We start from the raw sequence: 25,796 nt of genomic DNA on the forward strand, positions 1-25,796 counted from the left end.
CCCCACCGACGTTGTAAAGCTCATTTTGGACATGACAACTTGTACTTCTCATTGTTGATTTATTGTCAAATTTATAGTATGTGATTTTATCAGAAAGAGATGAAGTATATATTATAATGAGAGCTTATAATATTATAAGGTATAACTTAGGAAAGATATAATTTACAAAAAATATCAATAGGCCATAAACATGAGAATGTGGTGCACTTTCAGAAGTACGAGCAAATTTAACAGCAGGATCCGAAGATATAATATTGGCCAACTTATAATTATTATTGATTACTATCCATAAGTATTCTTTGAATCTAATTCATTAATACATTGCCACAAACTATATAAGAAATATAATTTCAAGAAAACATAAAAAGACAAAAGGTAGCAATCCAGTTGCTTCATTTATAAGCTTTGCCTAAATCAATCTATTAGAAAACCACATTTAATACAAGTGAGAATTATGAAGAAATGGAGATTTGCCAGTGGTTTTGGCCTACTGCCAACTAGAAGTAAATAACAATGGATTCTATGAATCATATTGAACTTGTATTAAGCACCCTTTTATTTAAAAAAATTCTATAACACACTAGCTGTGGATTTACATAAAAGAAATGCTTGGAATTCTTAAATAATATTGATAGAGAATCTGACATTTCTGACACTGATGCCATACACACAACTAAAAAAAAAAAATTTAAAAAAACCCCAAAAAACCCCTGCAACTAACCTACATTCTTGAAGTCAATGAAAGCTGATAGAGGAATGTGAGTTAAATTTTTATAAACTTAAATAATGTATTAAATAACTAGTTACCTGACTTCATATGAAACACAGGCTTGAGTACTATGTAACAGCAGTTCACAAAATGTTGTCACCAAAAATTCCCTATTTTGTTATTCTATTCAACTCTTAATCAACTCTTAATCAAAACTAAAAAGTAATATTAAAATAAAGGGCCACAAGTTTAAGTCAGTAATAGAACAAACGTTGACTGAGACTCTTGGTTCAATTCTTAGCACCAAAAAGTAAGGAAGAAAATGATTTGAGGACAAATTTGTCTTATGTTAACTTTTCTTATGTAAATATTCATTTCAATAGTACTCTGAATGCTTTAAAAAAAAAAACCTGGCATTTTGGATGTAATTGGGAAAGATACTCTTTAAACATCTAACATCTCCTTGAGGGAGAAAAGGCAGATTTTTTTTTTCATGTGTGAGTGGTTACCCCATGTTTGCATCTTATGCTATTATCTACCCATTAAAAGCATGAAGTAAAAGAGTAAATCTGTGAAGGTGAGCAGCAATAGTACAGACATGGAAATAATCTCTTATTGGAACTGTATGTAGATAGAACTGTTTGGGATGTCTAAATTCTTAGCAAGTAAAGGAGAGAAGTTGCTGATTAGTTATTTCTGAACTTAAATTTCAGAGAACTTGAATATCCTATAAAATGTTAATAGATATTGAGAAAATGGTAGTGATAGCTAAATATTTGGAAAACTGTATAGAATATGTATCTCTTCTACAGTGACAAAGTTTTGAACAATTCCTAAAACAAACAAAACTCCCAAACCTTTGCAATTTTTGTATTGGCAAATTGTTTGATCATGAAATTCTCTTCATGTAAAAAGATAAAATAACTTTTCTGCTTTATAATTCTATAAAAGTCCTGGAATACTGTCCCTAAAGCCAAAAATGACACACTAACTTTATGCTGGTCCTACTAAATCATCACATAATTAACAAATAAAATGAGAACATTAATTTCTATGGAAACATCTAAAAATCATGGTATGGAAATTCTTTCCCCTTCTATTTAGGCCATAGGAACATGTAAATTTGCATGGTTAGATGTATTTTGGCCTTTATGCCTAGTGTGTGTGTGGCACTGGGTTTGAAACCCCCAGTAAAACAAAAAAAGCAAAACAAAAACAAAATGGAAAATAGGATTGTGTTCTATTTCCATAGGAAATTAGGACTACTGAGACCTAAAAATATATGAACAGGAGAAACTAGTAACAATTTAATCTGCTCTGTCATTATACTCTTTAGCTATTTCACATGTAAAAAAAAACCAAACAGCAGTAATCTTTCTCTGCAGTATCAGATTCCTTATACTTTAAGGGATCACAAAAGAAAGGGTATTATCACCTTATACTTGAGAATTACATTACAACTGGTGATTATTCAGAATTAATGAGCTCAGAGTTAAAAGTTTCATGGCCAACAATAACTGAAATGACTTGAGTGGTGCTAAGGCCTTGTGAATACCCCTGATCAGCATGACAAGGAATCCTAACCCACAACTGGGTTAGGTGACTTGAATACAGTGGCTCTGCCTCAACAGTCTTCTTGACTTCATCCTTACCCAGGCCTGCGATGCTAGTCAGTGGGCATACTGCCAATTTCTTGATACCAAACCTCAACTTGTATTCTTTTTCTAGTAACAGAATCCTTAATCTGCTGACCTGATCTTAGCTGACTTTTCTGACTTGATACTTCACCCAGAATCCATGTTCCTCTAAACTTACTTTTCCAAGTCTTTAATAACTTGGATCTGTCCCTAAAACCCAGTTTACTTGTTACTCTGTCTTTGCTAGTGACAGATTCTTTCCTTGAGTGGAATTTTGACCAAGATGCTCTGAACTCTCTCTCTGTGCACCCTTTTCTTGACTAGGCTTTGTCCATTATCATCCTCGATATCTCATCAAATTCTTCTCTCCCGTGCCATCCTCTAGGTGATTATCTGACCATCCTGGTCTACCTTCAGCAGCAATCTCCCTTTACCTCCGATGTGTTCTCTGTCTTTCGACCTCTTTAACCTTCTTCTTTGCTACATATTTCCACTTTTCCTTGAATTTAGAATTGAGCCTTGTTTCATACTAAGGTCTCCTCTTTGTACAGCAATATCCATGAATTCCTGATGTAGTTCCAGTTGGTATTTTTGTGTTGCACATATGTATAACACATATATAAACATCATATATATTGCATGTGCGCGCGCACACACACACACACGCACAATTGATGCTCGACTTTATGCTGTTCCCTGCCTACAGTTGGCTGGGCATTCCTATGACAGGGTCCGAGCAGAACCCAACATGTGAAAACTAAAATGTTCACATACAATCAGCTGTCTCAACATGTTTTTCTAATCTCAGGAGGTTCTTTACCAGACTAAGCTATCATCTGATTTCATTAACAAGGTCATTGCTCTCTTTTTGGATGTGATAAGAAAGATTATAACCCAATTACTTTTAAAAAGCCTTTCTATAAACTAGACTATCAGTGATTCCTAGTTTTAAAAATTCCAACCAGAAAGTTTTGGGTTAGCAAGATATTTGAGTAAGAGGAGGTCCCTGGCTCATATGCATATTTCCATAGCAAAAATATTTTGTAGGTATTTATGAATAAAAGTGCCTTTGTACAACCACTGGAATTCAAGTAGGAGTTTATGAAACTCCCATGGAGCTCAAGACCTAGGATAGCCATATTGAGAAGGCAGATGTGCAACCAGGTGGCAGACTCATGGGCTGTGGTCTTGGCTCAAGATCAAGAAATAGCCCCATCCAAAAATTGTTTATAGCCCGTGTGTGTGTGTGTGTGTGTGTACATATATATATATGTGTGTGTGTGTACATATATATATATGTGTGTGTGTGTACATATATATATATATATGTGTGTGTGTGTGTGTGGGTACATGTACATATGTATATATAGCTTGTTTATAGCCCTGTTTGTATTTGTATCTGTACTAACACCATCCACCGGGGGCTTAATTAAGAGTAATCATCTACACTATTATCTTGGGAGACAGGCATTCCTCACCTCGGGTCATGGCTGTGGATCCTAAAGAGACTCCGTAATATAGCTCTAGTCCCTTTCAGCTGTGGTTTTATATCTGTCTCACCTGAACAGAGAAAGACCAATTCATCTGAATCCGCTAGGGAGGCTTGTCAACCTCAGTCCCACAGCAGATTGTGAAACAGTTCTGAATCTGAACTCTAATCCTACACAGCTGGAAACCAAGGTGCCCAGTCAAGGAGCAGCCAGGAGAATGTGCAGATTCATATTTCCTGGGTAGACTTGGTGAACATTAACTCTAAAGCAATTAAAAGGGCTAACAAAACTGAGGCGTTTTTGTTGTTGTTTGTTTTAGATCCATTAAACTGACAAACTTTTAGTTAGGTTATTTAAAAAAACCAGGAGGCTCAAGATAGATATATCTGATACTACAGAAATATAAAGGATCATAAAAAAAACTAAGCAGTTATATGACAACAAATTGGATAACCTAAAAGAAACGGCCAATTTCCTAGATACATAGACTCTACTAATAGTAAATTTCAAAACTAAAATATGAATAGATAAGGGGCTGGGAAGGTGGCTCAGTGGTAGAGTGCTTGCCTTGCATGCATGAGGCCCTGGGTTTGATTCTTCAGCACCACATAAGCAAAAATAAAAAATCTGGAAGTGGTGCTGTGGCTCAAGTGGTAGAGCACTAGCTTTGAGCTGAATTGCTGAGGGACAGTGCCCAGGCCCAAAGTTCAGGCCCCACGACCTGACCCCCCCCCAAAAAAAATGAATAGATCAGTAGCAAATAAGGATACTGAACTATGAAAAATATTTTCTACTGAAAAAAAAATCCCAAGATCCAATGGTTTCACTGTTAGATCTTGTCTACTTGTAAACTCTCCCAAAAACCGAGGAAAGGAATACTTCTAAACTAATTTTCTGAGGCTCTTATTACCGACACTAAAGACAGATAATAATACTAGAAGAGAAGAAAATTACAGGCCAATATCCTTGATAAGTAGAAATGTAAATATCATGTAAATATCAAATGCAAATATCAAAATATTAGCAAGTTGAATTAAAAAAAGCATCATTTACCTTTCTGTACATCACCTTTATACTAACAATAAAACCTTAAATAAAAAGGATCATTCATCAGGGCCCACTGGGATTAATTCTAGAGATATCGGAATGGTCTGACATAATTCTTTAAATGTGATATAACAAACTGAAATAATGAAGGACAAAACCACGATTATCTTAATTGATGCACAAGAAGCATCTGACAAAATTCAGCATCCTGTTATAACAAAAACGCTCAAAACACTAGATATAGAAGGAACAGAACATACTAAAAGACTATATATAAGAAGGTCAGAGCTAACATCATACTCAATGATGAATGAAAAGTTGAAAGCTTTGCTCTAAAATCAGGAACAACACAAGGACACCCACTCTACACATCTTTGTACAGCATAGTACTGGAAGTCCTAGGAGAGCAATTAGGCAAAAAAAAAAAAAAAAGAACTGTCTTGTATCCAGATTGGAAAGGAAGAAGGTAAATAGCCAGTTTGGAGACAATAATAATTATATGTATATGTATATGTATATATATCTATATATATATGTCAGTCTCATTCCTCGTTCTTGAGCAAAAAGAACAAAGCTGGTGGTATCATAATAGAAAAATAAAATATAAAGCATACTATTAAACTGTTGTGTGGGTCTTCATTATCTTTTGCTTCAGCCAATATTCAGGATTCCTGACTGGATATCCTTGCTCCTGGTCCAGCTACCCAACTAAGCTTTGAGCTGGTCACTCCTTTCCCTTAAGCCTTTAAGCCTCAGTTTGTAGAATCAAATTCCAACACCTGAGACTATATCCCTAGTTTCAATTTTTATTTCCAAACTTCTTTTCCATTTCTTTCATGTTGCTATTGGTTTTCTCTACATCAATACAGTTGGTGTATATACCCTTAGATTGTTCTATTGCTCTCCCTGTTTGCTTAGGCCTATAACATTTTTCCTCATCCCCACATAAACCAATCTTATTAAACATCAGGGCCCACTAATAATCTTTGCTAGTAATAATCTCTGCCTTGCTCAATTCCATATCACTGCCTTCCTCAATTCCATATCACTTTGAGGTTCCTTAGCACTTTTTGCCCTGTAATTGAGTTACTTATGTGCTGCTTAAATTTCCCTTATAAGATCTTTAAGGGCAACACCAATGCTATTTTCATCTCTGTATATTATGTAGATTATATAAACTTATACATTGTATATGCTTAACAAAAAGGTTTGAGTGAATGAAGCCTAGGTGCCATCAGTAGCTCTTTCAGGCTGCAATTTTATTACAGTTGGAAAGGGGAAGGAATGGGGTGAGACAGGATGCTTCCTAATGATCTAGCTATACCATCTTGAAATAGGGGACTCTGGAAGTCATCTTTGGCAGTAGTTCTCAGCTAATTTTCTAACTGGATGCATCTTCATATGTGGAATTAATTCTTGAATACTCAGATTTTTTCCTCCTTTATATGGATCCAACGATAAGCATAATGTGGGATCCTTAGTTCTAAACCTAATTCTTCTTTCTCTTACTGATAGTTGGAAGATGAACATCAAAACAATGTTGCTATAATCAACTCACTTATAAATCAGGAATACAAACAACATCTCTAAAATCACAGTTAGAAGCAGAAGTGGATTCGACCTCAGGTCTTCTGATTCTTGTTCAGTGAGCTTTTTAACTAAGCCACATTTTCTATGCTCACTGCTGCTGGAAAAATAACTCAGTTGAATGTCTGATGGATATCAGCAATTCTTCCTCTCATGAACAGCTGCATACTTGAAAAGCTTTCAAAAGTCATTCATAAACTGGTCTGTAAGAAGTTCTAACAGGCTGTCTGGTGACTCATTCTCTCACCTACCATTCTTTCCTTCTTCCTTCTCCATATGAGGAAATTAGTTATATGGTGCTTTAGAAAGGATAGCTTCATTTGTGTTATGTTATATAGTTCAACAACAGTGCCTGCTATTAATTGCTTTATAATGGTAATTACTATTAGCTATGAACAAGATAGTTTCTTTTCTAATTGGCTATTACTGGTGAATAGCAGCTTGTTACACAAGAGAAGACTGTTAAATAAATAACTACAATTAAATTTCTGAGGTCTTTACTGGTTAAAAAAGTCTATAAGGCGGTCTCTGGTGGTTCACTGTATATATAAAATTGAACATTGTATATGCTTAACAAAAAGGTTTGAATGAAGCCTATTTTCCAGCAATAGCTCTTTCAGTCTGTAATCCTAACTATTCAGGAGGCTGAGATCTGAGGATTACAGTCTGAAGCCAGTCCAGGCTGAAAAGTCCCTGCAAGACTCTTCCAATTAACCACCAGAAAACTAGAAGTGGTGCTGTGGCTCAAAGTGGTACAGTGCTAGTCTTGAGCAAAAGAGCTCAAGCCCCTAGACTGACAAAAACCCAACAATAACAAAACTATGTTTTGAATAAAAACATTTTGGGAGGGAGGGGCAAGGCCTCTGTAACTATTTGTGGAGAGAGGGAGACTCATCTTTTAGTTAAGAAAAACCAGGAAATGAGGATAGTGATGGAATGTAAATTTCTTCTTTAACAAATAAACACATTTAAAATTTTTATTATGTGCAGTTCCTCAGACAATATACAAAATATCATAGATTCAAATGCTTCTACTCCTTTCAAGTTCAGTATGGAAATTAAAAAGCTTAATGGTAGCAGTGTGTATGTTTGTGTGTGTGTACACACACAGGGTTTGTGTTGAAAATATGGGGTAAGGGTGTGGATCACAGCTCTGGAAGAGAGAGAGATCAGTCTGCTGGTCCTATTAACTCTGGTAACATAGGAATGCTAAATCCTGCCAACAATCTCAGAATTTCTGCATAGAAAATGACATGGATTCTTCTTTGTTTGTACACAGTACAGAGCTGGCCCACAGTTACCACTCAAGACCAAATGCCATCACAGCAATCATGTCCCTAAGGATGAAATCAAAAGGTATATGTGACAGTCCTTGGCTTTAGGGGGTTTGCATATATAATCATAGACTTGTGATTATAGAGTTAGACATGTCCTACTCTAATGGTTTTTGATTAGTCTGGAATTACTGTGAAGTTATATTTAGGGTTTGGGATGGGCAAATTCAGAAGCTAAGTGTTTTCCCAGCATGCAAGAGCTCCTTTCTTTCAATTTGTACAACAAGAAGAAAATACAGTTATATCCAGGCTTATAGTAGTATGGCAGTAGCAATCATCATATTAGACACAAGAGCACTTTCTTCCCAGTAGTACCATAAATAAGTCAGGCAAAGAGAGAGCAAACTTTTCAAGCTTTAATGGAAGTTTTCCTTAAAAAGCATGGGGGAAAAGTGTGGGGAACTCAGTATTGGTAGAAAGCGATTAGTCTGCTGCAAGTTGGTAAGAAATAGAAACTTCTATTGCGTTGCTGGAATAGTAATGGGTAGTTTTTTAAACTAAATATAAGGATAGCATTTTAAAGAAATATCTTCCTTATGTCTGATTTTTTTCCCCTAAGATGATATGGTCATTCTTTGGGGGACCTTATGGTACCATTCTATGCCTAGCTGGGTTTTGTTCCTGTGATAAAACTGGACAGGAAGGGAACATTCTATACATTGTCAGCAAGGAGGGGGAAGAGATATGCTTTATTTTTGATAGGATATGACTTTTAGTGCATGAGAAACTATCCTTCCCTTGGCCCATGAGGGTCTCCATTCCAGTTGTAATCACAATATTGAGATCAAATTTGCTCAAGACAACAGTTTTTCTTTTGGTGTTACTGGGATTTGGACTCTGGAGCAGCCTGCTAGCAGATGCTCCACAGCCTCAGCACTTTTTACTTTAGTGATTTTTCATATAGGGTCTAGGCTTATTTTGTGTATGACTTTAGATGGCAATCCTCCTGTCTCCTTCTACCTCTCAAGACTGTGGGACTGCAGGAGAGAGTCACCACATACATCAGTCACACTGATTTTAAATGATAGCTCCTCTGTGTGTGTGTGTGTGTGTGTGTGTGCGCGCGCGCGTGTGCGCGCCTATGTGTGCTGGTAATGGGGCGTGCATTCTTCACTGGCTTTTTTGTTTGGATCTGGGACTCTACCACTTGAACCATAACTCCAGTCTGGCACTTTGCTGATTATTTGTAGATAAAAGTATTTTAGCCTTTTCTGCCTGGGCAGGCTGTAAACTTTGGTTCTCAGATCTTAGCACTTTGAGTAGCTAGGATTACAAGAATAAGTGACTAGAACCCAGCTGACAGTTCCTTTCGAATTTCTATTTTAATGTGTTCAATTCCAAAGCTTATTCTGGAACCCACCATTATTGCCTCTAATTACAGCCATTCATCAACAGCATTATTCATTCCTTTACTTTGATTGTGTGATGATTTGCAGTGCTTTCATATTCAATGTCTAACTATTAAACCCAATAATATCGGTACAATTTTTCTGATGGAATTAATGCTCAGAAAGGTTAGTAGATTTTCCTGAGTTTACTCTGCTAATGGCAGAGAATCCAGCATTGAACTCCAGGTCTTCTGCTAGACATGTAATTTCAGTTCTCAGGAGGTTGGGGCATGAAGACAGAAAGTTCCAGGCCAGCCTGGGATACACAGATACTTGAACAATAACAACAAAACCAAAACTGAAAAAAAAAAAGGAAGCAAAAAATCTCCAAACCCCCCAAACCAGGTCTTTTAATTCCCATTTCAATCTTTTTTCTTGTATTTTTTGAGAAAAAGCCCAACTATATTCCACACACTATTACTTAACACATTCTGCCATTTATCAATTGTCAATTTCTCCTATTAATGAAAGTAGCTTAACAAAAATCCTGTTTAGCTCTACTAGACTTGTGATGGTTCCTCAGGATAACAATAGCACTAGATCCTAGTTGGCTACCTTGCAAATAAATGCCACTGGTCACAAAGACTGTCTGAGATGAAGACAGAGAGGTAGAAGACAGATGAGTCTGCCACCACTTCTGAAAAGTGCTCCCTTGCTCACCTTTGGGTCAAGTATGCCAACAGAACATACTTGTTTCACTAAGAGTTGGCAAGTCGACACATGTTGTTAGTGAAAGGCCAATTCATTCAATGTCTGATATATTTATCAAATCAGTCATTATAACACTGAACCCTAATTTGGTGTAACATTCATCAAGGTAAGGCAAGTCTTTAAATATTTAGCTTTTGGACATGGCAGTTAATGCACACTGTCCGTTTCTAGGTATCCATGATGATTTACATATAGATGTAAGAATTCTATTATGTGAATAGCAAAAACATTGTTACAGTTTCAAGGTGGAAGTATATGTGTGAGTTGTAAGAAACAACAGTATTCTTTTGCATAAATGATAGGTCTATGCCAATATAATAAGAAATGTATGTAAATTTAATGCCTCACACTGCAAAACCCTTCAACAGAAATCTGACCTCGAAGTCTAAAAGACAAATCAAAATCATTACCCATATTACCTCTAATGCCAAAGATGTGCAAATATTGATACTGAAATAACAGTCTTCCTTCATTAAACACAGGCTACTGTGCCTATCAACTCAATGACTCATTTCAATACACTAGCAAGACAGATATGTTACTCTTATTACAGATTAGAAATTGAGGTTCATTTAGTAGCTGGACTATGGCTGGTAAACCAACAGGATTTCATCCTACCTTGGCCTGACTGCAAAATCTTTTCAATGTACTATATTGTCCTGCTATAGTAATATTAGTAAAATTAGTAATATTAGTTTGTTTTGTGTTTAGGTGTGGTATGAGGTTGAAATAAGACAAGACACGCAGACACATTAGAAGCAATTATTGGCTATAGTTGGTGGCCAAGAAAAATGTTATCATCAGCATCACTGTTAGTATAATGTCGCCTTTAAATAACTCCTCTTTTAATACTGTCTTGTAAACTTGTTATAAAAAATAAAAGAATGTTCTATAGATGGTGTCTTCCAAGCCTTATACAAAAAAGACCTACAAAGACTAGATTTCTATACTTTTTTTCCTTCTATGACATCTTTGGCTCCATACTTTGCAAGGCCATCCCACTATAAAAGGTTATTTGGACCTCTTGAGTACTCTTAGTGTTACTGAAAGTGTGGGTGTGGGGGAGTGGGAAACTAGGTATGAAGGGACAGGGATATATGGGTATGGGAAAAAACACAAGAGATAGTATAGTATCAAGGGGCTTCAGAGTACATGCTTGCAACACTAGTACTGTACATAGTACCAGTAGACTTAGCTCCCAAATTCCAGGAAAACACTGGCAGCATTAAGTATTTATAACCATCAACACATTCCTAAGCTTGCCCTGGGTAACAACACAATTTAGATTGCTTCTTAAATGAATGCAGCTACAGTGAGAAGACAGTTTTGTAGATCAATTAAGCATATCTTTACACTCAAAACAATTTATTAAGAACCAACTTTGTAACAAGAAATATTCTGGGCTTCATAAATATATATTTCAATAAATACAGTACTTCCACAAGGTATTAGATATGTATTTTCGCTAATGTGAAAGCACACAGAATAAAGCTATGTTAAACACCTGTTAAAATATCAGAATTAAAATTTAAACATATATCTACTTAGGAGGTTGAGATTTGAGACTCATGGTTCAAAGACAGCCCAGACAGCAAATTCATGAGACTTTTTTTTTTTTCCACCTCCCCATTTCCCACCTCATGAGACTTTTAATTAGCCACCAAAAAAAGCTGGAAGTGGAACTGTGGCTCCAGTAGTTGAACTAGCCTGGAGCAAAAAAGTTCTCAGGAATAGCTCAGGCCCTCAGCAAAAATCCAAGTACATCTGTGAGTGCAGCCCGCTCCTCACACAAGGTAAGTTTTACAAAATAGAGTCTAGGTACCTTTACTGTTATGCTAAGTATGAGATTATACTTAAGGCTGGCCTATAGAAGTAAAATGACAGCTGTAGAAATTCGTGATGTAAGACAGAATTTAAGGTTCATGAAGTAGGTCATCTGTTAATGGATTCCAGATTATAAAGGTGAGATCCAAAGTATTCTTTAAATAAATTTAATCATTATCTAATAACATTAAAACTTCATTTAAATAATAGTAAAAACAATGTAAAAATGCTACGATTAGCTCTGATATAATATTCCTGATACTTTGCATTTCCAGTTGGCGTGAATACTTTCCATGAGCATAAAATATCTACTCAGTTATTTGTCTGGTTTCAAGTCTACTTAAAATAGCCACTATTCTAAATACTTTGAATAAATTTCAAATAGATTCTAAAGATTAAATTGTCATAGACGTTTCTTACCTGCAGCTCTGATAAGCACTAAATTATAAAAAAGCTAAGTAAGGAAGGAGGGTGACTGAAATGAGCTTGTCACCCAGTGAATTTGGCCCTAGTTACACATGGAGTTATCTTAAAGATTTCAAGAAGAGACATATTTGTTTTAGGATGCAGATGAAAAGAGAAAAAAAATTAAGAGCCAGAGAAATCAATGGGAAGGTTGTAGAATTTTCCAGGATAAATTACTGCTCTGGTCAAAGATTTATTAAACATTGACAATGTGCCAGGAACAGAATCAGGCAGACATGAATAAATATCACCAGATTTTTATCCTGAAAACATCTAATCTAGAGGTAGGAGACACAGTAATTCAGAAGTGATGGTAAGGGTTAGAAGCAGAATTAGAACGGTGGCTACAGGGACTAAGAGAGGGGACAGACTCAAATGATATTTCAGGCACAGAAAATAAGGCCTGATAACTGATCAAATTCAGACCTGAGGGCAAGAGAGGAAACAAAGATAGTTCTAGGTTTCTAGCTTAGTCGTGTTAATATTTATTGAAATAATACTCTCTCCAATATCTTCTAGAGATAAAGTTTCCATAAGACAAACATAAAACATTGTTGTGATCAGTATCTCCTGGGCATTCATTTGAAGGGGAAAAAAGTAGACCCTATCACAATGTTACAATATGGACATATGTCATATCAGTACCAGAAGAAATCACCCAGTCACAATATCCTCTTAAAAGTATAGTCAATTATTGAACTATTGATGTATTATCATACTTACTTCTAAATAAAAACAACACAACAATAAGTATATGACACAGGCTCAAGTATAAGAGATGCTAAATCTATTTATTATTTGCTCTTAATTTTAGGAAGCAATACGAAATCCTAGTTTCTGTTCAAATGTTTTTGTTCAAAGCACTGAGGTTGAAGACTTGGCCTAAAGCTAATCAATTCAGCACCAGTAACTCATGCCTGAAATTCTTGCTACTAAGGCGGCTGAGACATGGAGGACCAGTTTGAAGTCAGTTTAGGCAGAAAAGTCCAAAAGACTCCCTCTCCAATGAACCAGCACAAAGCTGGGTTGGAAGTATGGCTCAAGTGGTAGTGTGCCAGCCATAAGCAGGAAGCTAAGACAGCTTGAGGCACCTAAGTTTAAAAACCTCACCATGGTTCAGAAGTGCCCAGTATCAAGTAGCAATCAGTGTGGAAGCTTAGCTATTGATTTTTATGTAGTGTGTGTAGTTTGTTTTTGTAGAGAGGTGCGGGACTGCAGGAAGTCTGGAAACTCAGCCATGTCAGTGATGGCAGTGAAGGTGTTGCATCTGCCTGTGCACAACCCAGTGACTCCTTCCCACAGAGCTTTTGCAGCATTGCAAGGATTTCTATTAAAAAGTTCCTCAGGCCCTTCCCTCCCAGGATATCAAACGCACAAATTGACATTTTAATTAGAGCTGGAGAGAAACTTCTTCAAAGAGGCAGTTTTCAAGAAATTAAAAAGAAGCACGCCCTTCAAAGACAAAAGATATATTTGATACCCTAAATGGCTGCTTAACAAAAATATTAAACTTCTGATACAATTATTTCTACCTAAAGTATAGCACAATTCACTGGCCTTGAAGAGAATTTTGATGAAGTCATGGAATGATAAGGAAGTTACTCAGGGGAATTCTTTATTGTGTTTTGAGATAGGGTCTTGTCACACAGCCCAGGTTGACTATGTAGCCCAGGCTAGCACTGCACTCCTGATCTTATTTCAGCCTCCCGAATGCAGGGATTGTGCACCACCACACTGGGCATTAGGGGTAATTTTTAATGACAACTTTGTCATACAAAAATGACATAAGCTGGATGCAGGTGGCTCATGACTATACATTTAGCTACTTGGGAGGAAGAGACTGGGAAGACTGCAGTTCAAAAAGTTAGTGAATCCCATCTCAACTAATAGTAAGGTGAAGTGGTATGTGCCTGTTATCCCAGTTCCATGGGAGGCTGAGATTGGAAGAATTGAGATTCTAGGCCAGTCTGAAAAGATTAATTCCTATTTCAATAGAAAAAAATGGGCATTGTGGTGTGCACCTATCACCTCAGCCACATCATGACACATAAAGCAGGAGGACTGGACTCTAATCTTGGGCAAAATAGTGAGGCCCTTTTTGAAAAATAACCAAAGCAAAAAGGGCTGGAGATGTGATTGAAGTAGTAGAGTGCCTGCCTAGCAAGCACAATGCCTTGAGTCCAAACCTAGAACTGCCAACAACAACAACAAAACTGAACAAAAAGCCACAAAAAACAAAATAAACATGCACATGCATGCACACACACACATATGCACTACATAAAAATCAATAACAGCTTTTACATTGGTTGCTACAAGTCAGTTTGTTACTGGGCAGTTCTGAACAATGGTGAGGGCATTCTTTTTAAACTCAGGGGCCTCAAGCATTAGCTTCTTGCTAATGGCTGGCACACTACCACTTGAGCCACAATTCCAGCTCGGCTTTGTGCTGGTTCATTGGAGAAGAAGTCTTTTGCACTTTTCTGCCTGGACTGGTCCTCCATGTTTCAGCTGCCTTAGTAGCAAGAATTTCAGGCATGAGTTACTGGTGCCCAACTGAGTTATTGTGTGTGTATGTATGTGTGTTATAGATACTGTACATTCACTATTTCTCAGTACTTTTATTGAAAACAAATCTAAGCCTTTCGCACATGCCAAACATGTGCATATAGTTTAAAGTGACATAAGTCAGCATTAATTGAAGACAATTCCACTGTAGTTATCACTGCACCAAATCATTCTGGCACCTACAAGACAGATGTAAGTCTTACTACAGAAGAGCTAAAATTAGGCTCAGGTTTGTCACCTAATTCAATTCAACTGACATTTAAACATAGGTTGTAAATTAATGATTTCCTCAAGGTTGGAGAAGATAACTCAGAAAAAAAAACTTTGGGTACTACTGGTAAGAATGTATGACAAATAATTTTCAAAAGAGAAATCTGGCATCTATCAAAATTTTAAACATGCACAGCATTTGACCCAGGAAGTACTCTAATAAAAGTCACTCAGCCATTTACTGTAACACTACCGAAAAAAAACAAAGCCACACTGTTAGAGGAATAGAACTGGCAAATCATAGAATAATAATGGCTCAAAGACACACTATATGTATTCCAAATCATGGAATAATGATGGCTGCAACCCTCCAACAAGTAAAACAATGAATGAATTAATATGAAAGATATACAAACAAGAGAAAGAAAACAGCTGCAGATTTTTGGGTTTACTAGAATAATAATCAAAATTTCTCAAAGAAAGCCCAAACCACAAATATATGTGGTCATATGGGAATTCAGAAAAAAAAGTTCACCAAACTATTACTATTTACAACTCTGGAACTGAGACTGTGTGGAACTTTAACTTTTCACTTTACGTATCTCCAGATGGAATGTGTGAGGTGTTTATAATGAAAATGTTCATAATTTTAAGATAGCTGGTGACTTTAAAATATGTTGTTCTTCTGAAAAGCATATTCAAATTTCCTTTTTTTTTTTTCCTGTTGGTTGTGGGGCTTGAACTCTGGGTCTAGGCGCTGTGCCTCAGCTCTTCAGCTCAAGGTTAGCGCTCCCCTTGGAACCACAAGGCCACTTCCAGTTTTTCTAATGGTTAATTGGAGATATCTCACAGACATTCCTGCTCCTGCTGGGGCTGGCTTTGAACCGCGATCCTCAGATCTCAGCCTCCGGAGTAGCTAGGATTACAGGCTTGAGCCGCCGGCACCCGGCTTCAAATTTCCCTTTTTATGAGTTTATTGGCAAGATAAATTCATCAAAGATTTTATCTTTATAAACTTCTAACTGCAGAAGTTTTTCCTTTTTGTGTGTCATACTAGGACTTGAACTGAGAGCCTGGGCCCTGTCCCTTAGCTTTTCCACTCAAGGTTAACACTCTATTACCAGATAGACTTCCAGCTTTTTGGGGGTGGTTAATTGGAAATATGAGTCTGAAGGACTTTCCTACCTGGAGGGCTTGGAGCCATGGTTCTAAGATCTCAGTGTAAGCCACTTGAGCTGAACTGTAGCTGTAGAACTTGAAAAATCTAGAAAACTGTAACAGCCTCATCATTAGGTAAGAGTTTATTTAATATATGACTAATTCAATGATAATCCAATGAATGGAAATAATTCAAGATGCCACTCAGGAATCTTTGGTAGAGATATTAACATAATTTCAGAACTAGGGAGTTTCACTGATTGGAGGTGGAAAGAAAAACACCACTTCCTCTTTGCGTTATTGAGATAAAATCTTTGGAGTATTACTGGTAAGAATGCATTACAAATATTTTGTGAAGTCAAAAACGAAAAGGGGTGGGGGAGCCTCAGTAAGGTCTGAATGTCAGGCTGAAACTCCAGATCATATCCAGAGAAAAAGAATTTGTCACGCTGAGTTAAACACTAAGGCAAAAGGGGTTGGGGTGGAGGAAAAACTAACAATGAAAGAAGTCTCGCAGACTACCAATCACCTGCGGCTTTCCAAGTTTCTTTCCGGCCCCCCACATTGGATCTGAGCGACACAATGAACTTTTACGATGATCATAACCTCCCTTCACGTGTTCTCTGAAGCCAGGTGGAATACATCATTACTTTGCTCTACAAACCCAACGCCTGAGAAGATCTGCCCGGGTCCATGATTTAATTCTGGTGCGCACACAGGACTGTCACCCGGCCACAGGACGGTTGGGAGATGGACACAACACTTTCCCCATTTACAGATGACTCCAGCCAGCAACTGGCGAAGCTGTTAGTGGAGTGTGTGTAACTGGAAATCTTCTGAGACCAAATCCAACAAAATCCAGGCGGGGTTCCTGGCCAGGGGAGCGCAGCTGCTGCCAATGTGATCACCGCACACACGCGCGCGCGAACCTGACCCGACCCACGCGCCCAGGGCGGCAAGTGCAAAGCCGGGACCCGCCGACCCCAGACGGACGGCGGGGAGGGGCGGGGGGTTCCCTGGGGGTGGGAAGCGCCGTCCAACGCGTTTTCTCCGCCCTCTCCGTACCTCTCCAGCCAGGTGGCCGCCGCCCCCCCCCCCGCTCCCTCCCTGCGGTCCCGCCCGCAGCCCTCTCCCCCCCCCCATCTGATCCGAGGTGAACTGCCTTCGGGTCACACAGAGAGAAGACCAATCATTGCCCACCCGAGGGGCGCCGTACTCACCTTCAGAACCTACACTCCCGTGGCTGCCCCCGACCCTACTAGCATCGTGTTCCTCAGGTCCCGCAGCAGCCCCCTGGGTCTCGGAAGCAGCCATTACTTGGCTTAAGCAGAAAAGGGAGGGCTGAGAGGAAGAACTGCACCAATAGAAAAAGGGACTGCGGACAATCGCTTCAACTACTCGATGTTTCCTCCCCGCCTACGCCGCGCCGTCACTCTCTGGACCAATAGGATGTGGCGATCGGAGATCTTATTTTTTTCCCCGCCCCCTTACCCGCGACGACCACGCCCCCATTCCGGGAACGGAGAGCGAGGCTCAGAACTACAATTCCCAGCATGCTACTGGGGACTCGGGGAAGGCAGCTCTGGAGGAGGCGCTGACGGGCGGGGGTGCGCCCGAGAGTGCCCCGGCGTGTTCGCTTAGTTCAGTGAATCAGAACAATGACTGCGCCGCCGGGGCTCCGGGAGCGCGTCGGAGGACTGTGAGCCGCGGCCGCCGGGAGAGCGGCGAGCGGCGCAGCCTCGCTGGTGAGGTGTCAACGCCAACTCGGGATCTTCCAGCGCGGACCCTGCCCAGCGCCCGCTGCCCGCGCGGGAGCCTCGGGGCTCCGGCGCCGCTGCAGCCGCTACTCGGTCGCCGTGCATTGTTGTGAGGTGGTCGAGGGGCGCAGGGATTACAAAGCCTGGAGACCCTGGATCCTCCTCAGCCATGTGGATACCTACGGAGCACGAGAAATACGGCGTGGGTGAGTCTTCGCGGGCCAACTTTTGGATTCTGCCCTGGCCGGAGTGGGTGCGCATTGCTCGTCCTGGCTCCCAGCGCCCCTTCTTGGCTTTTCCCGGCGGGAGATAACCTAATCCTGGTCTCTGCACAGTGGGTCTGGGGTTTTGCAGAGCTGGTTCCCGCCAGGGGGTGCGCGCTGAGGCTGTGCGGGGAGGGATCCTGTCCCCCGACGCGGGGTTCCCGCGCGTCTTGAACCGGTTCCCAGTTCCCGCAGCCCCGGGACGCAGGGGGAAGCGCGCGGCCGGTCCGCCCTGCTCCGGGGTTCTCTGCTTGCAGAGTTTGGAGTGGTGGCGGGGCGTGGTGTGTTGTGTTGTGTATGTGTGTGTGTGTGTGTGTGTGTGTGTGCGTGTGCGAAGTTGGAAGGGGAAAGCGAATGGGGTGCGTCTCCCTCTCTCCCCTTTCTTGCCCAGAGCCGAGAGGAGACAGCAATGGGCTGCAAGGGTTTCCTAGGGTGGTGGGGTGGCGAGGGACACGAGGATCTGGGGGGCGAGGCTGTCCCCTCCAAAACAGTTGGTGGCGTGGCGTACAACCCGGAGTGAGGAATGTGACACGGTCCTCGGCCCTCGGACCCACCGAGCCCGAGCGGAGCCTGCTTCGGTCCTCGCATCCCGGGTGTCCCGGGTGTGTGTTGGGGGCGGGGGTTGGTAAATGTCAACATCTGTGCCTCTCGGCTCCCGGGTCTCGGGAGCGGAACCGATATTTCAGCAATGTTTTTGTTTTTGGTTTCTCCTTCTGATCGGGGTGGGGGAGCTGGGCGCATCGGTGGTCCTGGACGCCGGCTGTAAAGTGATCTTTGGGGACGAGGTTGGGAAAGCCAGGGTCCTCTTGCTGGAGATAGATTTTAGGAAAAGACTACCTTGGCACGGGTGCTGGGAGGAAAAGGAACAGGATAGCTCGCTGTTGTGTGCAAAGGTGAACAACAAAGGACATTAATGTTGACTGATGAAGACCGGAGGCTCTCTTCCCTTCCCTCCGCCCTTCTCACGCGGATTACAGTTCCCGTTTTTGTTGTTTGATTTCAGCTGGGTCGCCCCTTGACAGTTACTCCTTTTAGGGTTGAGACTATTCAGAGAAGCCTGACAAGCCTGGAACGGCGAAATGCGATTGTTACCTCTCGGCAGATCTAACAAGAGAGAAAGCATTACAGATTTTAATGACAACCTTTATTTCCTATAATGCCCCGTCCTGCCCTGCTGATGATGTACTTGTTTTTATTGGAAACAGACCTAGTGGTCATATCTGCTTATGTCCTAAATAAATTTTTCCCGTGATTAAAAACAAAACAAAACACAAAAACTGGAAAGCCTTTCTAGACAGTGATAGTCACTGGGGATTTTTCTTCTTTATTTCTTTCAACTTCATTGGGGAATAGTGGACTTTGGAGTCCACTGAAAGGCACACACACACACACACACACACATACACACACACACCACTGAAAGGATCACACACACACACACACTCTCTCTCTCTCTCTCTCCTACTCTCCTCTATTCTACACGGGCTTCCTTTCTGGATTGTGACTGGTTATTAAGACAATAGTTTGTCCTGGACCTACCTTTGAGAAAGGTGTCCAGCTTCCCCTCTCTTGGAAGTGTAAGGAGATCCCTTTCCAAACATTCTTAATTTGGGGGGGAGGGGAGAGGGCGAGAGTAACCCTTGCAAGGAAACGGACATTTCCTTGATCAAACTGGAAAGGACTGGAGGGCATTGCCTCTTAACCAGACTTAACACTCAGTGCAGGAAGCTCAGTCCCACCCAGGCAATACTGCCCCTCTTGGAGTGGATCCCAGAGGTTGCTTTCTTCCAAGTGTTAAATTATACAGATTATGGATGGGATTTATTTTCTTCGTTCCTTTATGTGCCAGGTCACAGCTGGGATGTTGGTATTGATTAGTTCTTCTCTTGCCTTTCTCTACAAGCTGTGGGCAAAGGCTTAAAAACCACTCTGGGATTTCCTGGAATGGCAAACTGCGTAAAGTGTTTTGGGATGCAGCCGACACCTCAGGTTGTGGATGGGTCTGATTCAGTTGCAGAGTAGCGGGAAGTAGAAGGATGTGCAAATATTGAAAAGGAGGTTGAGGGAGATGAATGATGAGAGCAGAGAGGGGTCTTCGGTCCCAACGTATTGCTGTCATTTGCATTTATGCAATATCACATATGCTGTATGCAGGAATGTTAATCATCTTTTATTATTAAATTTTGAGCATTTGGCTTGTGGAATACTTAGTTGTTTTTTAGAATCCATCTGTTAGGCGTGTGTGGTGAAAATTTTGCTAGGATACTTATGTGTGGACTTTATTTCTCACCATGGAGAGCACTATTTGTAGCTACTTATATTGCAATTTAAAAATGTTGGTTAGTCTGTTTCTTTCATTTAGTTGTTACAGATATTAAGAAGGGATTTTTATGGTTACAGATGTTTGGATTATATCAGGTATAGTGGTAATTCAGTTTTCTTATGGTTTGAAACAAGTCTTGGTAACTTAGAATGTCGGAAGTTTTAATGTAAATATATTTTTTGCAATGATGATATCTTGTAGGTACCCTCTTTTAGGGATGGATTCTTCTGTCTTTGTAATTTATAATTAAATCTGAAGCAATATCTTATAAGCATAGATAACATTACTTAACTTTTCTACTATAAGAAGTGTCAGATGTAGAAATTGACTTCTGGTACTTGGATGCTATTTTCTCCATTTTATTGATGATTTTTTTAAAATTTTAAAACAATGCATACTAGTGTTCTACAAAGAACACTTAAGGGTTCTAAGTCCTTAAGGGAATGTTAGTCATTAGTCCGTAGGGTTGGGAACCAGGGGATATCTGGGTTTATCCTCAGTGCTTCTGGCTCTGGCTTTCTTACTCTTGGCTGGGGCTCTAGCACTTGAGCCACACCACCTCTGGCTTTGTACGGGTTAGATGAAATAGGAGTCTCCAGGATGTGTCTGTCTTTGCTGGCCTGGAACCTCAAATCTCACAGCCTCTTAAGTAGCCAGGATTATAGGGAGAACCACCAGTGCCCAGTGGGCTGGAATCTTGTATTAAACCAAAACAAAACAAAACATGTTAGAGTTGAGGATATAGCTCAATGGTAGAATACTTGCCTAGTGTGTGTGTGAGGACCCGAGTTCTATCCCCAGCACTGAAAAACAAGTATATAAGTAAGCACAGTGATAGTAGTTATCTTAGGCCATTCTAATAACTACCATTCCTAGTCTAGACACTCCGTTGTGTGACCTTAGGCAAGTCATTTAACCTTTCTGACTCCCAGCTTCGGGGTCAAGTGCTATTCAAAACTCTCCCTAGTACTAATTCTGTAGAGTTTTTCTGACTGTGTCCTGTGGTTAGGGAAGTACCTCCATTGTACTATAGGAAAGAAACATGTTTGTCTTGACAGCTGGGTGATAGTTGTTTCCTTTGCCAGTCTGTGTGCCTTCCTCTTTCCAGGTGGAGCTCCATGGAAGTGATTAGAGGCTTTTGATCTTCTCCCACATTGATTCATGTTCATGAGGATAGGTTTTGCCTCTCCTTATCTGTCATGCCCTGTCCCTTTCAAAGTGGTATCAATGGTTCACAGAGAATGTGAACCATTGCAGATCTATGTATATTCATTTGTCCAGCAATCTCAGATGAGACAGTCAGATTTCCTGAGCTGCTGGCTGGCTCCTGAAAGCCTGGATTTGATGTTTTAACCATGTGAGAGCCTGGTTAAACTTGGAGAGGAAAAAAAAAATCAAGCCAAAACTCCTCAGTCTTAGAACAAGCTGACCTCAGTCCTCAAAAACATCCCTGTCCTGAATTTCTCTGAAAGTAGTTTTAGAATTCATCAGAGTGGGAATCACGCTCTCTCTTTTTTTTTTTTTTAAAGCTCCTTCCATATTAGGGGGAAGAGATGCCTCTGTCTTTTTTTATTGTTGTTCAAGATCTTTACAGGACATTTTTTTTTTTCCTTCAGTACTTAATGGTAGCTTGTATGGACGAGAGTCGGGAAGGTGTCTGACTACCTCTTGGCTTTTGTTAGTGTCTCCTATTTGTGGTTCTATGTTGTATTTAGATAACAGAGAGAGCTAAATAATGATGAGCTGCTTAGGATTGTTGTGGATGTTTACAGCCTAATACACGATTTTAAACTTAAAGTGGGAAGAAAAGAGGCATGAGCTATACTCAGCAATGAAGGGCTATGCAGTTGGTCGGGTGGCAATGGATGTTCTTGAGTCAGTCTCCTGTGAGAATAGTCTGTACAGTGTTTTCCTCCTCTGGTCATTCTCCTAAGTGATGATTCTTTCATGAGGTCCCCAGGGTAAAATAGAGGCTTCTCTCGGGTCTATTTTCCCCAGAGTGATTATACAATTTTAAGAATCTTACTTTGCTTCTCACTAGCTGTACTCATTACCTAGGGAAGAAAACACTTTGATAGAGTATGAAATTTCTAGCATGGTGACTTGGAGCTATAATCTCACAAGTATCAGAAAAACATTTGGCTTTAACAAAAATCCAGCCAAAATGTTGGTAAGAATATTAGTACAGTGTTTCATATTGTATTAATGGAATAGTAATTTCCATTTAAGAATAGGAACAATTCCATGGAATTAAGTGACTTATTCTAGTCAGTAGTTTTTAATCTTGCTATACTATCTCCTCTAAATGAAATACATTTAATTTCCTGACAATATATAGCAATACTCTAGCATGATTCCACACAATTACTTGAAACCAGGTGTGTCCATACTCTGTAATATTGTACTTTTTTCATTAAAAATGTTACTTAATTGTCTTATTAATGAGTCCTGACTCATAGTTTGAAAAACACTCTTTTAAATGCCACCTGTATGACACTAGTAGGATTAGAACTCAAGCCTTCTTAGTTTTTTGTTAAGTTCTTTTCATGGTGTTTGGTAAGGAGTAGATTTTTGTATTTATTTGCACTTAGAATTTCATGTATTTATTTCAAAGTGGGAGGATCTGTTTTATATGATATTTCTCATTGAAGATGGAACAAATATTCAGAGCTACCACATACATTGTGTTAATTGCTCAAGTACATGTGTGTTTCCTACTAGGATACTTTCTCAAGGATTGGGATCAACTTCATAATGACAAGTTTGGGACTCTTCTGTATAATTTCCTATGACAGTACTTTCTTGTCTCTATAAGAATAAGAGTGGAACTAGCAAGGGGGGGGGAGTTGGGCTATATAATGAGCGTGGAAAAGGATGGATATTGTCTAAATGGAATGCCAAGTATGAAATTAAAACAGTGAAACCTTTTGAAATGCATTAAGAAAGGAGGAGGGGAGTAAGAGAGTGTGATAGAAAGGGAGAATTTATTGGAATACATTGAATACATGTTTGGAAATGTCAGGATGAAATCTCTCCTTGTGTAGGTAATGTATGCTAATAAAATCTACTGAGTATATTGTTAATGCTAGGATCACCACTCACCATTCCTTCTACTGTTTTTTCTTTTTTTTTATGTTGCTGCTCATTTGTAGAGTAACCCAGTGATGGGTGAATAGGGTAATTTCATCTCTTTTCCCTTCTGTTCTTTTCCTATCACTCCTTCCCTTCCTCCTTTTCTTCCATCCATCCTTTCTTTTTTTGGACTGATATCAGATATTGAACTCAGGGTCCCTTTTAAAAAAATCATCTTTGTTGTTCATGGATGGTACTCTACCACTTGAGCCATGTCTTTAGTCTAGCATTTTGCTGATTAATTGGAGAGCAAGTCTTACAGACTTTTCTACTCTTCTGTTAGAGAGTCTTCATCCTAGAGGTCTCAGCCTCCTCAGTAGCTGGATTACAGATGTAAGTCATTGGCATCTGACGTGTAACTTGTTTTCTTAATAAACCAGAATGAGTATGCTTATTTGGCTAGAGAATGTAAGAAAAAAGCAGTACAATTCTTCAAACCTATCTCCATTTAAATTAATTTAAACTTATTAAAGGAACAACTATGACACATTTTAGTCTTAAAAAATATCAGTATAGGATGGGAAGGGGAAACAAAGGAGGAGGCTACAATGCTTGATAAGAAATGTACTCATTATCTTGCCCATGTAATTGTAACCCCTCTGTACATTATTTTCACAATAAAAAATATCAGTATAGACCTAATTAAAAAATCTCCAAAAATATATTAATGCCTTTTGGTAATATTGGTGCCATAAAATTAATGACACTGATTATACTGGTTATTATCCTGAGCCTCTCAGAAGTTTCATATGTATACTTTATATAGTGTAAATATATGATATACTTACATGTTATATATCAAATAACATCTGTGGAACACTTAATTTATGCCGAGCACACTTCTGAGAGCTTGTATTGTATTGCCATTTGGTCTTCTGGTCATTTCCATGTGGAAAGACTGAACAGTCCACTCATATTTCACAGAGAACTGCATCATGGAGGATTTAGGTAACTTGTCTGAAATCCCACAGAAAGTGGTTAGATTCTAAGAAGTTTGAGCTCTGCTTTTTGAGCCACTTTGTTGCATTGTCTGATGTGATAGTCATTAGGAGAAGTTTGAATTGGTCATCCTATTCCTTTTTATGTGAAAACAACAACAACAATAAAAGTTAAAAAAAACCAAACACACTTTCTGTGCAGAAAACTTCTCTTGTTTCCTGAAACAACATAAATGAATATAGGATACTTTAATCAGTTTTTTGTTTATGAACACCTCAGAGTATCATACAATAGAATGTTTCATAAATATTTCTAAAATGTATTCGAGTGTAGAATGACAAAAAATTAATGTACATAAGCTACATAAAATGTGTAGCATAAAGAGATGATGTGGTCAACATACAAATGAGTAATTCCTTGATCAGAACATTATCAGAAAATTCTCGTTGTTTTTGTTGGAAATATGACGGGGATCAAACTTAAAACATAGGCTTTTTTGCTTATGAAGAAGAGAGGTGGCATAAAAACACATAAGGGGTTATAGTAGTGTATGTGAGAAGTAAGTGCCTGAAGCTTATTTATTATAATCCCAGCTCTGTAGTGGTTGAATGTCTGGGAAAGTTGAAGCAGTAGGAGGTGAGTTCAAGGACCGCCTTGTTAAAAAAATAATCATGTGGCTGAATTTGAAATATATTTAGGAATTTAAAGCAACAAGGCTTTGTAATTGGATGTGAGAAGTGGAGAAACATTTTTTAGTGAACTCAGGCTACTACAAGAGACATAGAATAGACTAGGAAGTTTAAGTAGCAGAAATGTATTTCTCACAATGCAGGCCAATTGACTTCTTGGTTGGCAGATAGATAGACATCCTCCTGTGTTCTCATGTGGTGGGAACGGGATAGGTCAGAGGGGAAGCAAGCTCTCCCTGTGTCTTTTCATAATGGTATTAGTTTATCAAGAGGGCTCTACCCTTATCACTACCCAGTAAATACAGATGTCACTCATTTAGCAACTGAGAATTTCATTTCCCTAGGTGAAGCAGATTTATGGGATGAGACTCAGCATTTGTTTGGCCTCCTTGAGTTTGGTTTACGTGCAAAACTTCTGCATATACCTGCAACATCTAGAGGAAAATGGGTCTGAGGGACAGGACAGAAGTTCTGGGCCCAAAGATTCATTTGGTCTGCCTGCCTGCCTTGCCTGCCTGCCTGCCTGCCTGCCTTCCTTCCTGCCTGCCTTCCTACCTGCCTTCCT

At 39.5% G+C, this 25,796-nt stretch overlaps 2 protein-coding genes across 2 annotated transcripts in view; one reads left to right on the forward strand and one right to left on the reverse strand.

Annotated features, from left to right (window-relative positions):
- The window catches only part of Znf277 (zinc finger protein 277), a 94,561-nt gene extending 77,074 nt beyond the window's left edge, over positions 1-17,487 (reverse strand). The window contains exon 1 of the mRNA XM_013024057.1: positions 17,349-17,487. Coding sequence (XP_012879511.1) covers positions 17,349-17,442 — 94 coding nt within the window. The 5' untranslated portion in view covers positions 17,443-17,487. The remainder of the gene's footprint in view (positions 1-17,348) is intronic.
- A 244-nt stretch (positions 17,488-17,731) lies between these two features.
- Positions 17,732-25,796, forward strand: part of Dock4 (dedicator of cytokinesis 4) — a 421,543-nt gene continuing 413,478 nt past the window's right edge. Inside the window, exon 1 of the mRNA XM_013024050.1 lies at positions 17,732-18,091. Within this exon, the coding sequence (XP_012879504.1) occupies positions 18,055-18,091 (37 nt within the window). The 5' untranslated portion in view covers positions 17,732-18,054. The remainder of the gene's footprint in view (positions 18,092-25,796) is intronic.

This window comes from Dipodomys ordii, unplaced genomic scaffold, assembly GCF_000151885.1.
Source record: "Dipodomys ordii isolate 6190 unplaced genomic scaffold, Dord_2.0 Scaffold72, whole genome shotgun sequence".
Taxonomy (NCBI): domain Eukaryota; kingdom Metazoa; phylum Chordata; class Mammalia; order Rodentia; family Heteromyidae; genus Dipodomys; species Dipodomys ordii.